The sequence below is a fragment of the Triplophysa dalaica genome, chromosome 18 (genome assembly GCF_015846415.1).
Source record: "Triplophysa dalaica isolate WHDGS20190420 chromosome 18, ASM1584641v1, whole genome shotgun sequence".
Lineage (NCBI taxonomy): Eukaryota > Metazoa > Chordata > Actinopteri > Cypriniformes > Nemacheilidae > Triplophysa > Triplophysa dalaica.
The window spans coordinates 4,151,570-4,166,829 of NC_079559.1; the positions used below are offsets into that span (position 1 = coordinate 4,151,570).

The 15,260-nt window shown below is 37.9% G+C and overlaps 2 protein-coding genes across 2 annotated transcripts in view; both read right to left on the reverse strand.

Moving 5' to 3' along the window:
• Positions 1–854: 854 nt before the first annotated feature.
• On the reverse strand, positions 855–7,590 carry traf1 (TNF receptor-associated factor 1). The gene is made up of 10 exons (XM_056729605.1): positions 7,240–7,590; positions 6,870–6,951; positions 6,629–6,727; positions 5,347–5,508; positions 4,810–4,869; positions 4,651–4,719; positions 3,261–3,680; positions 2,236–2,413; positions 1,555–1,703; positions 855–1,346 (listed from the first exon to the last, which is right to left on the reverse strand). Exons 1-10 carry the CDS (start codon positions 7,443–7,445, stop codon positions 1,128–1,130), a joined length of 1,644 nt encoding a protein of 547 aa, XP_056585583.1. The 5' UTR covers positions 7,446–7,590; the 3' UTR covers positions 855–1,127.
• Positions 7,591–12,172: 4,582 nt separating this feature from the next.
• fibcd1a (fibrinogen C domain containing 1a) overlaps positions 12,173–15,260 on the reverse strand; it is a 94,309-nt gene continuing 91,221 nt past the window's right edge. The window contains exon 7 of the mRNA XM_056730076.1: positions 12,173–13,984. Within this exon, the coding sequence (XP_056586054.1) occupies positions 13,722–13,984 (263 nt within the window). The 3' untranslated portion in view covers positions 12,173–13,721. The remainder of the gene's footprint in view (positions 13,985–15,260) is intronic.

Below are 15,260 nucleotides of genomic sequence, written 5' to 3' on the forward strand. Positions count from 1 at the left end.
TATGTTGGCGTATTTCAGATCTATTTTGTCTTGTAACTATAGCTTTTTAGACTACGTTCATTGCTGGCTCTCTAAATATTCAATGTTCTGTCATATATTCTGTAAGTCACTTGGGGATAAAAGCTAAATCAATGAATGATTATAAATGCAGTTCAGTCTTTTTAAGTGTCAACCCATATTAAATTGCCTTGCCTGTTTTTTATTTATATTCATATATTTTACAGTCTTGAAATGTATGATGTTAACATTGAGAGTTCTCTCGTGACTGTGTGATAACAGTTTAAGTTATTTTTGACAGTCGCTGTAAAGTGTTACCTTTTGTTTTTGTAATAATTGGGCAGAGTGAGTGAGCATATCAGCACATGCTGGCAATGCAACTGTCACACTATGCCAGTTACATTTTTAACTCATAGTGGTTTGTACTTGCTGGCATACCAGGAATATTCTTACAATTCTGTGAGACACTGACTGTGATTCATACAGACACTGAAAGGTCACAGCAAGCTGACGAAAATATTTGTCATATAAACATAACTGACCTTGGGGGGCTCTTCTGTGGGCCATGTGACATTGAACATTGTAGATTTGTAAAAACTGTAAAGTGTTTAAAGCATAATTTATCTAAGGACATGTCTTAACAAGGGTGACAACAACCTATTAGGAAAGATTAATGGGTAGCAAACACCTTAATGTATTAAACTGCAGAGATGGTATAACAATACAGAACTAAAAAAATACAAAAGTAAATAATAAATACAAAAGAATACACCCAAAACAAAGCAGGAATTAATCCATAATTGAAACATTAACAGTCAGGTACCAAAACATATTCTTTTATTTATGATCCTAAAGAAACAAAAGCGTTGCAAATTAGATTTTATTTGAAGTACAAAACGCAGCTTAACAGAGCCCTCAAATGAATTACAAACAGAGTGCAACAGAGAAAAGGTTTTGTTTATGAATATTCCAAGGAAATTTGCCTCATTCTTCACCCAGCTGAAAAGGATGGGGTTTGTTTTTTCTCCAAACTCATTTGGTGCGAATCATCTATAATGTCTACAATCTTGTAGTGTGGCAAGGATGCTCTCTTAGATTTCCAGTCCTCTTTAACAGCCAGGCCGTTAGGTTCATGAGGACGTGTCCACCACGCACTTGATATAGATCGTGTCATCCTTGCAGTAGGCGTGCTTAGGCGACCTCAATTTCCCCAGTGGGAAGAACAGGGGGCAGCCGCTGGCCACATTCATCTCTGAGACGGGTTGGTGGAAGGATGCAGAACAGAGGTCTGGACGGAAAGCGTCGATGACATGCTCCCTATGGTTCTGATCTATGAGGAAGAACGTTACCTGCCAGATATTTGCAAGAGAGGTCAGTAGGAGGTCATGGAAAATGCTGATGACACATGACTGAGAAAGAGAAGCAATTCGCTCCTTAACCGAAGCTACTAGGGCTCATAATACAGTATGTCTGCTTGTTATGTTAAATAAAGGATTAGAATTCTTTTCAAAAACACATGCACAAAATAATTGATTCATTGATTGATAATTGTTTTACCTTGTGTCTGAATGGCCATTGAAGAATGCCGTCATATTCTCCTTTCATTATAACAAAGAAAAGAGAGATGTGTGTCCCCTTTCCAACTCCATCTCCGTTTAGATAAAGCCGCATGCATACTTTAAATCCATACCTGGCAGTGTAGAAAGCTAAAAAACAATAATGCATTGTCATTTTCATTGCATGGAAGCATGAAACAAGCTCTTAAAAACAGCCAAAGATAAACCATGCAGCTTCTTTTATTTATATAAAAAAAACAGTTGTAAGTGGAAAGGTTATTTTAATCTTCTATTCTGTGAAGATTGGACAAAAAACAGGCGAGTGAAATTGTTTCTCTTATTCTCTGTTTGTCTGTCTATGGCTGTTGTGCTCAAAGAGACATACAATACGCCAGTCGCCCACCAGGCAAACAACCCTTTTTAAGCCTTTATAACTGCTCCACATTTTCTGAATCATTGAAAACTTATTTTTTACCCTTAACTAGTTCCAACTAGCACTGTTTTCATTAATATATGAATAACAAGCAATGTTATCCACACATAGATCACCTGATAAGAGTCTTATAAAAATTACAGCAGCAGATTTCATCAGGGCCGATAGGACGTCCCCAATTTCACGTGATTTACTTTTCGAAAAAAAATCAATTGTTTAAGTACAAACAAAGTTACAAAGCTCTGGTACCTGGCGAGTACTGACTGATCTTGTGGCCAGTCGCTGCTTCTCTCAGATTCTGTGTGACATCACACAAGCGCCAGAGAAAGGTGCCATCATACGAGACGTCCTGCAGTCCACTGATGCACTGCTGTAAGGAGGTAATGTGAACGTCCTTTCTGATAAGCCACTGCTGTTGCTCCTCTACCTGAAATGTGATGGAAAACCATTATGATGGATGAATAACCCAAAGGTACAGATTGGCCGGCCACTAAAGCGCAATATTAATGTATAATAATGGGCCTTTGGTGCTGGTTGGTGGCACTGTACGAAACATTTCGACAAATAGAAAGATGCGTATCCATCCTATTAGATGCATCTTTTTCCACACCGGTACTTGCCGAATTGTCACACAAATCTGTTTTCTACAACTCATTCCATCAAAATTTTTTCCATAGCCTCTTTTCATTTTCAACATTTCGAGAGTGTCACCACAGCTCCCATGTGTTAAATAACTATTCCAGGTCGAGCTTCAAAAAGCAGCCGCAATCATTTTTTAGCACTTTACAGTGTGAGGATGAGCAGAGGGACAACATGATTAGGTCATCTTAGTGAAGTTCTATTTATATACATATAAATATAAATCTATATATACAGTATGTATGTACAGTATGTATTTATATGTATATGAATGTATGCATGTACCTCAAATTGTAATATAAAAAATAATTATAATAAATAACAACACATTGTAATAATAAAATTTACATTACATTTAATCATTTAGCAGACGCTTTTATCCAAAGCGACTTATAAAGAGTTTAGGGAGCAATAAGAGATATGTCATACAGGAGCAATAATAAAGTAGGTGCCAACTCAAAGTTACTGGTTTCAACAAAACCATTATTAATTGAATTAATAATTAATTAAAATTATACCATATACATAAACATTAAATATATAATAAAATTAATGTTTGTATATAATGAAAATATATATTTACAAAAATGTTTTTTTGGTGTAAAGTGCATGAAATATTTTTTATCTGATCTGACCTTGGTTTCAAGGTGCTGAATGATCTGCTGATTATTGAGGTTGTCTCTCTCCAGTGCAACCACATTGATCTGTGTCTTCTCCACCTCTCGGTTCAAAGCTGAGATGATGTTCTCCATGACCTGCACTCTCTGCTGCAGGGTGTCCAGTTGCTGCCCCACGGCAAGTTCAGCCTGGTCGTCATGGAGGCTGGAAGCCTTATCATTGAGACCAGGTTCTCCGCCATCTGTCTCGAGCTCATTCTCCTCATGAGAAAAAAGAGAAGATCCAGTCTGTCCAGGCTGCAGAAAGTCAAGGTTTTCAGGGATGTCCCTCTCTTGAGAACTTAAGTTGCACTGAAGTCCCCTGATGACCTCCAAGAGAAGCTGCAGATGGCCCACGTGACTGCACGACTCATGTTCTTTGACTTTGTCTGCATTACCCTGTAAAAAGATTTGCATTGTCACTTAATGAATATTGTACTTGCCTCTTCAACATTGAGATGCTTTACAATGGAGCAAACATTAAAGGAATAAAGCATGCTTTTCAAGCACAACATTTAAAAAGCATATTTTTTTGGATTAAAATGATGCAAAAAGGTATATTATTCAAAATGAGAAAAAGTATGGGCACTATCTGGTTGTTAAACATCACTTGAACACATGGTAATGAGTTTAAAAGTGTTCTTGGTGGTGAACGTTGATGTGCACGGGTGGTATAGATGTGACACCCGTGGGAACTGATTTCGTACAGCTACTAAAAAACCACAATGATACCAGTTTGATAAAGTGGTCATAAGACACAGCTAAAACGAATATTATCATTTGTTTTAGATATAATGCAATGTGTATAAACGATTTAACGTTAAAAAACGCTGTATTTTCCACATATCGTGCATGTTTGAATCTCCTCTTTACCCCACCTCTTAGATTTTTTACAAAGCACATCGCTCTGAAAATAAAAGTGTGCTATGATTGGCCAGTTATCCAGTGGAAAGTGATTGGTCGAATACTGCAAGCGTGTGATGGAAATGTAACACCTCTTACCGTATTTGGAACATCAGGTTCTAAAGCAATTGTACTGACAGGTGTACCCTACTTGCGTATACATTTGGAACTGACGTAGATTTGTGGGGGTGTGGTTACACGAGGCATTTCAGGCAGGTCTGGGTGAGAATTCACTTTTAGATAGAATGCATCTTTTGTTCCGACACTTTAATTTTTGCAATTGTACATGTCTGACACATGTATGGGCAACTTTTAACACACCAAAGACACAGAAAAAACAGTATTCACGGCATATGACCCCTTTAAAAATATTCTTTGTCAATTTTTCAAGACTCCTTTTACTGAGCTTTGCAATTAATGTACAATACGGGAAATATTACGTTTATTTTAAACATAAAATACCAACCTTAAAGGGACAACCAACTTCTGAGAAAAAACATGGCTCTTTCTTTTTGGAGCTGCCGAGAGGATTGTTCTATAAAAGAAATACAGACGTACACTTTAGATTTGTTCTCATTTACACAGATTTCAGGACGCGATATTTCAAGATTCACCCAAAATCCACCTTTTGGCGCTTTTCTGCTTTGCCCGTCTTCTTGTCGACTGAGGTGGGGCATACGTGCTTCTGTAAAAACAGAAAATGTCACATTTACTAACAATGTGAAAATACTAACATAGAACGTCATCTATCCTAGTTCTGTAAAATACTCATTGCATTTGAGGATATTCTGGGAAACATATATCGTTTGAGGCTTGATTTCTAAATTCACTGGATTACTGCTTTTTTCTCTCTTTATTTCTCTAATCCATGTCCCGGAGGGCAGGTCCCGAAGGGTGAAACAGAAAAACTATTGGGACACCAGTGGACACTGGAGACTGACTGTGGCTTAAAACTCGAGCCACGGGGTTTCAACCAAGGGCACGCTGACCCAGAACAACTCGAGAGAGAAAGCGAACATCTAATATTATAATCAATATGTACATATATGATTTCTATGTATATGATTTGATGCTGTTAAAGACCCTATATATCCCTTCATTTTTGGATTGACACTTAAGTCAAACATATGTAGGCTTCAAGGCACATTCACACAGAACTTACTTGGAGCTCTCTAAGTGTCAGGACGCCTGAGCAAGAGGTGCATGTAGTCTTGTTGTTAGGGCAACCTCTTTCCAGATGTGTGGCCAGTGTTTTCCTCTGAACCATAATGCCACAGCCAATGTTACAAGGAATCAGGGCATATTCACACTGAGTCTGATGGTCCTGAGGAGACAACCAGTAAATAAATGCTATGGAGGATGGAGATGGGTTTTTAAAAAAGTCAAGGATTTAAAATTGCCATAGGAACAGTTAAAAAAATGAAAAAACACATTTATCAAAACATCAACATTTGTGTTTCCAAATAGGTACCATTTGGATTTATGATCAAAATTTGGAGACGTAAAATTGTTTCGTAAACTATTCTTTTCAACAACTGTGTTTCCTAAAAATCTAAGAAAGCTTATGAAGTTCACTAGAAAAATATAATATCTATAGTACACCACAGCCACAACCTACATGTTGCCATTATAATGGGGTGTCGGGAACACTATGATATTCTGAAAGTCCTTTCCGATTCTCTTGGGTACTCAAGGTAAAAACACAAAAGACGTCCATTAAGCAGCCATGAGGGTCAGAGTCATCGAGCCCTTACAAAATCCTGACCTCTAAAAGTTGTATTCAAGGTTTTCAATGAGTTTCTTTTAGATTATAAGAAGGAGAATTAATTCATTACACTTGGTAACATCTGTGCAACAGTTTGTAGTGAAGACCAGCTGTATGATTAATGTCTTAATGGCCGGTTCTTGTTTTGAAATAACCACAGAGCTACCATGTTAGAATTCCGGGAAAACGGAGTCTTGTGGTTGTAACCGAGCACGATTGCCTAACCCGAACATCTTAGATTTAAAAAAAAAAGATTTTCTATGATTCAACAATGTGATGAAACAAAAAGCAATGGTCGCTAATGTGATTAATACAAAACTATATTCCACATTGATTTGGACTCAGAGTGTGAAAGACATCCGAGAGCATTACAGTTTTCCCTATAGTATAAGTTATACATGGATGTGTATCAGTTTGTGAACATCTTTAGAATTCCCGAATACATATTGTAAATTATCAAACTGTTTTAATCTAGACCAAAGCAAAAATCTTTATATGACAGCTCGGGAAATGGGTTCCTAAAAGATTCACACTCCTACAGAACCACCACAAGGTCATAAAAGATGCTTTGAAGCACACGATTGACTCAAAATGAATCTAGTCCGAATGTCACTCGTATTGGAAAATTATAGTCCTATTTTGAATTAGCACTAAAGCAAACTTAAAGGTAGAAAAGTACCTCAAAGTTTTTCAGGGTGCTTCTCCACGGGCAGCCCTGGTTAGCGCAGTGAACTTTCAGGTCCAAAATTTCCTTATTAATAGCCGCATCATTGAAAAACTGCAAAGTGAACAATAGGGGAAATTATAACAACTTTCCAAACATGAGTCACGATTCCTTTCACTCTGTTCTTTACTGCCTTCATACAAAAGGTGAACTTTAACATATTTGATAGACAGACAGAAAATATGCGTTTTATTACTTGGTCAAGTGTCAGTACACTAGTATCACTTTCAATGCTTTGATCCTCTTTACATTTCGTGCACACGAGGTCTTTGTTGTTTCTGTAAGAGAGAACAAAACTCATTCATATTTAATTTAAAGCGTCCAGAAACATTCTTAACAATTTGAGCAGTTTTAGTTTCACTTGTGACCATGGTCAACATGGCTAAAGTTATCTTCAGTAAACAGTTACCTGCCTTCTACTTGTACAGGTTTTTACTCATTTAGTCACAATAATACTATTAAATTACCATAAAATTACGACTTAATCCTGAAATTAAACATTCGAAATCTTTGAATGGCATCAAGCTGATGAAGTTGCACTTGTTCTGCTTTGATGTCTCTCTTACCTAAGCAGCCAGTTGACGCACGCCAGGCAGTAGCGGTGACCGCACACCGTTTGACGTGCTCTATTCAGCACATTATTGCAGTTACTGCACAAAAACTTCTCTTTCGGGACCTCATCACAGATGCTCTGAGGGAAACCCGACGGGTATTCGTTTTCACCCGGGATAGACGAACCCCCGTTTATCGACGGCTCTGATCCTGAAGCCATTGAGTTTTTAAAAAGACGCCGTGTCTGTACAAACACGTTATGATGACATATTGATATGCTTATGACTTTTTGCTATGTACCCACGATAGAACAAAAATTCACCACGGGGTTCCCCCACATCACCCGGAAATCTGAGTGGTTCGTGTGAGTAAAATTGTCGCGCGATCTTTCCGGTCCTTTTTTTACCGTATTATCATGGGTTGATCGTGGTTAACAACATTTGATCGATTGGGCAACTGGGAGTGAATAAAACGGTTTTAAACACAACGTGGATGCGTTTCCAAAACCTAGTGCGCTGCCTACTTAGTGCGCACCTATGATGCGCATTTGCGCAAGAACACTGTAAGGGTAAGAAGACGTCTTGTGAGTGCATAACGTTACACAATTCACACGTTTTGACACATACTCGCACTTCTGACTCTCTAGCTCTCTTTCTTAGAATTTGTTTAAAGTTCACCGTCATATCCGGTGACGCGGAAATTCCCTGTAGAAAAGAAACTACTTGCGGTTCTATGCGGTGGACAAGCGTTTGTTATTTTTCATGTTCATTCGCGCTGTTAACCATAAACCTGATGAGTTGGACATGCTATTGTCGTGTAAGTTAACCACTAAAAGATGTAAAACCAGTATGCTCTGAATTATAATTTATTGCGTCTATTAATTTATTTTCTTTATATCATTATTCCCACATAACACCATAAAGCAAGCTTTCGTGAACACTAATGACGTTTTTGTCGTAATGTTTAAGTCTAGAATCTTAAAGGTTGCGAAATGAGCACATAGATTAGAATCTCGGGATGGAGGTTTGACCAAACCGGCTGTTGTTTTGCTCTGAATGGCACCGAAACCAAATGGGAAATTAATTCTCTGTAAAACCTTTTATGTTTGAATCACATCTATGGCTTTGACGACTGGATCTAATCGACCTAAAGAGTTTATGCTTCATTTACAGTACATTGCCTCACATTATTGAAGCACTCAGCCAGATAACCCTCACACAGTATATTATTGACTGTGTTAATTGTATGTGCATCATTTAGTTTGATGAGAAAATGGAAATAAATGAATCCGCTCCCTTTCTATCGAGCAAAGAAAACTTTTTCAATGTTTGATCAGAGACTAATCGTGAAGAATAATAATTCTTAAAACTATAAATAATATTCCAATAATAAAACTATAACATGCAACATACGTTAATTTATTATGCTTATGATTTTTTATTATAATTGAAAATAATTGTACTTCTAATAGTTTTTGTTTCTACATATTTCCCCCCCAATGTGTTAATGACGAACATTCATTCTGAAAGTAAAATGACGTTCTGGTGTAACACTGTGAAATAATGGGAACATAAAAAGCAGCATATCGGAGTGTTAAATGAGCAAAATCAAAACTATAACAGATTACAAAACAAGTGTGCAGGGGAACGAGAGAGAGAAATAGAGATCATTTTTTTGCCAAAGAGGGCGGTCAGGGGGATTTCAATATCTGGTTGAGGGGATCAATGACTTGGGTAAAACTATTCACCTCTACGAGGCACATTCTTCACTTCAAATCAATTATCACATAATAGGAGACCAGGGCCTTACTGGCCTGTTTTTCATTAAACAGCAATCACAAGAGGGACCAGTGCATCAAAATGACTAGAGCAGGTGGCTTGCGAGAGGCCTGGGAGGTTTCCGCGGAAAGGAGACGATTTGCACTCCCATGAATCACCGTGAGGAGATGCAATCCAATAATACCGAAACTTCATGATGCAAAAGCCAAAAATGCATTGGGGCTTATCGATCGGAGGCCTAAACGATGTCTAGCAGGCTGAAAACAGAGAAGCAGAGTGTTCAGGGAGCATCTTCTGTAAATCTGTCAGGCCGGCATGGGCGTTTAGGATATTGGGGGAGGCGGATAAGGGCCCAGATGTGTTTATGACTTGCTGAGTGTTGAATATCTGAAGTGTTCAATCAGCACAGCTCTCGCTTGTGATGCATTGTGAGCTTTATTTTGATTCGTAGCTCTGCGTTCAATTGCTGAGCACACGCACATTTCCTGAAACATACTGTACATACTCTTAGTGTCGTTCCTTGATAAACCTTTATTGCACATGTGTGCCTGAGTTAATGCCACAAAACCAGTCAGGGACATGCCATGGATATGTTTCAGCTCAAATAAGTAAATATTAAATAAATAATAATCCATCAAATAAATGTTATAGTTAAACAAGAAAAAAATATTTTCAGTATTTTTAATGTAATAATGTAATGTTTCTTGTGAGCTTGTATTTGAAAGTTAATCATTAGCCTATATTTAAGCAGTTTTGTTTATTTATTTATAATCAGATGGGTATTTTTCCAACCTTGTCAAATCCAAATGCTAAATGTCTAGATTAAAACCCTGGTTTTAGCAGTAAACATTAAATAACAATAAGACCTTTTTGCAGTGTATACAGTATATGAGGCTGCTGTCTCCTTACCGTAATGTTGCGTGATTGCTGGTAAAAAGTGTTTCCTTCGTTATTCCTTAACAAACCAAATCAATCCTCTTGTCTATTTAATGCCATATTTCTTCACCAAATCCCTGAAATAATGAGCAGTTGAGATGCCCATTATGCCATCTGGGCTGTGCCACACTTGTAAATATTTCAGTAAGACTGAATATTCACATAAAAATGTTAGAGATCTATTCTTGGCCTATCTAGTCCAATACCAACTAATGGACGGACCCCAGCTGGCATTCACTCCGGATCTGTTAATGTCCATATGAAATCATAATTGACCCTACTTTGTTAGCATGTTACAAGTTAGGCTGTGAGTTAATTTCTGCAAGTCAATTCATATTTTTTTATACTTTCAATCAAAATCTGAAAATGTGATTTTTTATGGATATCAGTTTGTCGACTTGCAGAACATCTGTTAACCCCTCCCATCCAACTGTCAATCTGCTGGCTTTTCTAGATCCAACCAATTCCTATAGTGAAAAAAACAAGCCATACTTTTGGCATTCGATATTACATTTTTTGTCACAACAATGAAGTGGTTCATGACTTTAATGGACTTCAGGGAGGAATGAGTTTGCTCGTCACAGAAACCATACAGTAACCAGATTAAAGCATGTTAGAAATTGAGGATGTTTATTAAATGTCACTTTGAACATCAAACACATCAAGGATCAACAAAAACAAGGAATAATTGTACTGTTGCTGTCAGACCTAAGAACGGCTGGAATACGAGCACATAATAATGTAATGAAGCATACCAAATGTTAACCGATTGGACTTTCACATTGTTCTGAGTGAAAAAAGTCACTTTTTTATAGCTGGCCAAAATGAATGGGGTTGGGGATGACAGAGAGTCAAACTCTGTTATTTTTATGATCAATTATTTCTCCTACAACGTGTCGATGTTTACTTCTCTGAAAAAAGTTAAACATCTCAACTCAAAAGTAAAAATCTCAACTTGTTTTCACGTTCTACAGAGCTCAACCAATGGAATGAGTTTAGGTGGGACTTTCTTGTTTGACCAATGGCAGGTGCGTACAAAAAACCTGATTTAATAACTGATGCAATAATGTTTGATGATGCTAGTGGCACAGAAATCACACTATGATTTCACTGTTAAATCATTTACAGAGATAGATGACTTGTAAGTACCCTCAGTAGATAGCTGTAGTTTAAAGAGCCAACAGCAGGTGTTTCTGGGTTCCAACAAGTTCACAATGATCAACTGGGGTCACCAACTGAGAATCAGTGATTTGCCACAAGCTCATGCTGTCTAGCACATCCTATCCTTTAGCACAACAAAACAGATAATCTCTCTCATTGCATTCCATCTCACATCTATCGGTTTCACCCCCTCAGAAACCCACATTTTTTTAATATACCTGCAGAGAGCAGGACAACATGGCATAGTGGGGTGTGATGATGAATTTTAAATGTGCATGCTAGTATATGAGGACAGCATTTAAATCCCTCCTATGGCTTTCCTTCGGAATCGACTGTGAAACTCCCGCAGACTTGACCTTAAACAGTTTCATCTCACAGAAATTTCTTTGCTTTGCAATAGCTGCGGTTGCTTTCAATGAATGAGATAATGTGCCAGCTCGGTTGAGCACACGACTTCTCATGGGGCTGTGACATCTGTACATTCTGTTGTAGTTTTAAATTCCTTCGACTTTGGCAATTTGTTTTTTTGTATGAGGTTTTTCCCAATATAAGTAAACCCTTTAATATGGATAAACAGCGAAGCAAGCCGGCTTTTCATTCTCAAAATATTACAGGAAAGTTTTCCTATAGTACATAAAGCTACGTCTTTGAATTTCTTCTGATAAAAGTGATTGTAAACCTTTTTCAAACAGAAATTACTGTTTTTGTTCGTTTTTTTAAAGTGCAGACAACGTTCATTTCTGACAGAATAAACAGTGTACAATCACAACAAATATTAAGATACAAATAAAGTTATGAAACCGATTTTGACATTTTAAACAATGCAACACTAGCTCTTGAGATCATTTTACATACAGATAAAACAGCAGGCTGATACAGAAACATGTTTTAAAAGGTGTTCATTCTCAAAACTAATGTAATGACACAAAAATGATAACAAGTAAACGGGTAACACCGTAAGGTGAGAGTTTGGAAAAAGATCAAAACGCACCTAGTCAATATTGTAAATAAATAACATATCCAGCAATGTGAGTTTGGTTGGGACTGCATAGCTAGAAAACAAGCAAACAAAACGGGGCAAATGTTTTTAATTTAATTTTTTTAAACGAGCAGGAGATAAAGGAATAGTTCTACAAAATACATAATAATAATTTGCCCTTAAGCTCGTCAAAACTTTGACAATTTTCCTCCTTTTACAGAACACAAAAGAAGATGCTCATGGCCTCTATGACATTTTAAGATAAAATATTTCATTCAATATTTAGTCAAAAACATCAAGATTTGAGAAAAAAATAAAACGAATAGAGCAAGAGATCATACATTGGTGGAAATCCGATGTAACAAAATGACCTGTAGGATGACTTTACTAACAAATAATGGTCCAACCTCAGTTCTCTTCCAAGAATTCAAACTGTTGATCCGTCTCTTTGACAACTCCGGTCATTCTGGCCTTTTCAGACCTATTGCCACGCGTGCCAACCAGAGCATAAGATAAAGTCCATCAGCTCTCCTAACAGACAGTAACACCAAAGGGTTGTTGTGTTCGTTTGTAAGTTCTGCTTCTTTGTTGATAAACCATCCAATGGCGGGCACATCCGCTTGCAACCCGCCTGTCAGAGTGAATAATGTGTCTGTGTTGGTCCATCACTTTGAAAGCCCCCACAGTGACATATATTCTCTTTGTGCATCCCTGCTGGCTGGTCAATAACGTATTTTACCTTCCAGGTATTACAGCAGTGGTCGAACACAACAATGCATCCCTGTTACGTTAGCTACAAGTGTTTGATTTAAGGATTACTTCACCCAAACATGAAAATTCTTTCCTCATTTACTCACTCTCGTGTTGATACGAACTGGTGATCTCTTTTTTATCTATGGAACATTTTCTTTTCAAGTTTTCTCTTCAGATTCAATGAATGAAGATGCTGTTCAAGACTTTAAGATTTAAAAACAAACATAAATACAGGCCTTATGACCACATCTCAAGTGTTCAGAAACTATATGGTAATGTAAGAAACAGAGAATAAAAAAATCTTAAAATCTCGCCTTGCTGGTGAGGATCTGATGAAAGCTTGAGTATACGTTCTAGCATGGAAAAGAGCGAGATGCACTCACATTTTTTCCTGTTCTGTGGAAAAACAAAAAAACAGACCGTTTTGGAACTACACGCCGGTGAGTAAATGATGTCATTTTTGGGTGAATAATTCCATCAAGCAAAAGACGAAAATAACACAACACTGCCTGTCGTACCATCAGATGTTTGAGAGAAGTTAAAAGTATTCATTTTTATGAAAAGCTACACGTTCTTTGCTAAATTTCACAGCTACAGAAAGTTTTTTGTTGTATTTTTCCCTTTTTTTAGACAACAACTATTTTTTATCCATAAGTACTTTTTAGACAATACCTGCAAACTTTCATAATGATATTTAGAGATGCGACCAATAGATCGAGAGAAAAACAGCGGCCCTCCGGGCGTCAGCACAAACACTACAGGATGGAGAGGGTGGGGGAAAAGGGATCAAACAGAATCATGACAAGAAGTTCTTAGTTTTCTGCGTTTAGTGTCTCTAACACCTACAGAGTTCCTCTTTGCGCTTCTCCTTGAGTTTTCCAGTTCTCGCTCATTTATTCTCCTCCTTCGTAGGCCTGATCTTCATCTCCGTGAACTTCAGGGAGTACTGCCAGCCCGTCCAGGACGACCACTCAATGCCGTCGGCGTAGGAGGTGTGTTGGCCGCGCAGATACTGTCCGTTGAGGTTGGAGGTGTGGCAGTTGCGGTACCACCATGCGCCGTGGTAGAAGGACGCGCAGTTATTCTCAGAGTGGTCGTTGTCTTTGTCCTTAGTGGTGAATTTCATTCCGTTGTGTTTGAGCAGCGAGTCGCCTGCAGCAACAGATCAATGTGTGATGGGGAGAAAGGTTGACAAAGACAGGGTGAAAGAGCGAGTATGTGAAAAACAGAGATGTAGGAGAAAGGAGACAGAAACAGAAGAAAGTCACTCAACTGTAACAGCATCAAGGACAGTTTATATGACTATGAAAATATATTGTGGCATACTCTACTAATGATAACCATTCACTGCAAAACAGTTTATTGTCAAATAAACTGACGCAGGCACTGGGCTATTAATGTCAACGTGAACTAATTATTTTGACAACAAAAAAATTTACAAACAGTTTAAGTTGGCATACTAAAATGATTAAACTGGAAAAACTAAACTAAAATTGAAATATTAAATATGTTTAACCTATATAGCAATATAATAAATAAATAAAACGACAAAGCGCAATACAGAAATGTTAAAACTCATTAAAATTCATATAAAAACTAAAATCAAAATATTATAATTATATATTTATCATATTTATATATAAAAAGAAAAAAAATCCACTTCTATATATTTATATGGTTGCAAATGAGTTTCATATTGAGTTACTATGCAGAAACTTGGCTGCACTGGATGGTTTGCAGGGGCGTTGCTGTGAGAGTTGCTAAGGATCTCTGGGTGACTGAAAAGGGCGTTCTGTGTGGTTGCTAAGGTTCTCTGGGTGACTGAAAAGGGCGTTCTGTGTGGTTGTTAAGGTTCTCTGGGTGACTGAAAAGGGCGTTCTGTGTGGTTGCTAAGGTTCTCTGGGTGACTAAAAGGGCGTTCTGTGTGGTTGCTAAGGATCTCTGGGTGACTGAAAAGGGCGTTCTGTGTGGTTGCTAAGGTTCTCTGGGTGACTGATAAGGGCGTTCTGTGTGGTTGCTAAGGTTCTCTGGGTGACTAAAAGGGCGTTCTGTGTGGTTGCTAAGGTTCTCTGGGTGACTAAAAGGGCGTTCTGTGTGGTTGCTAAGGTTCTCTGGGTGACTGAAAAGGCGTTCTGTGTGGTTGCTAAGGTTCTCTGGATGACTGAAAGGGCGTTCTGGGAGGTTTTTAGTTGTTGCTTAGCAGTCGCTAAGGAGTTCTGGTTGGTTGTAAGGGTGTTGTTGCTAGGATGTTTAGGAAGGTTGCTGGTTGTTGCTATGGTGGTTCTGGGAGGCTCCAAGGGTATCTTGTGTAATTGCTAGAATGTTCTGGGAGGTTGCTTATTGTTGCTATGCAGTTGCTAAGGTGTTCTGGGTGGCTCCAAGGGCGTTCTATGTGACTGCTAGGATATTATGGGAGGTTGTTTGTTGT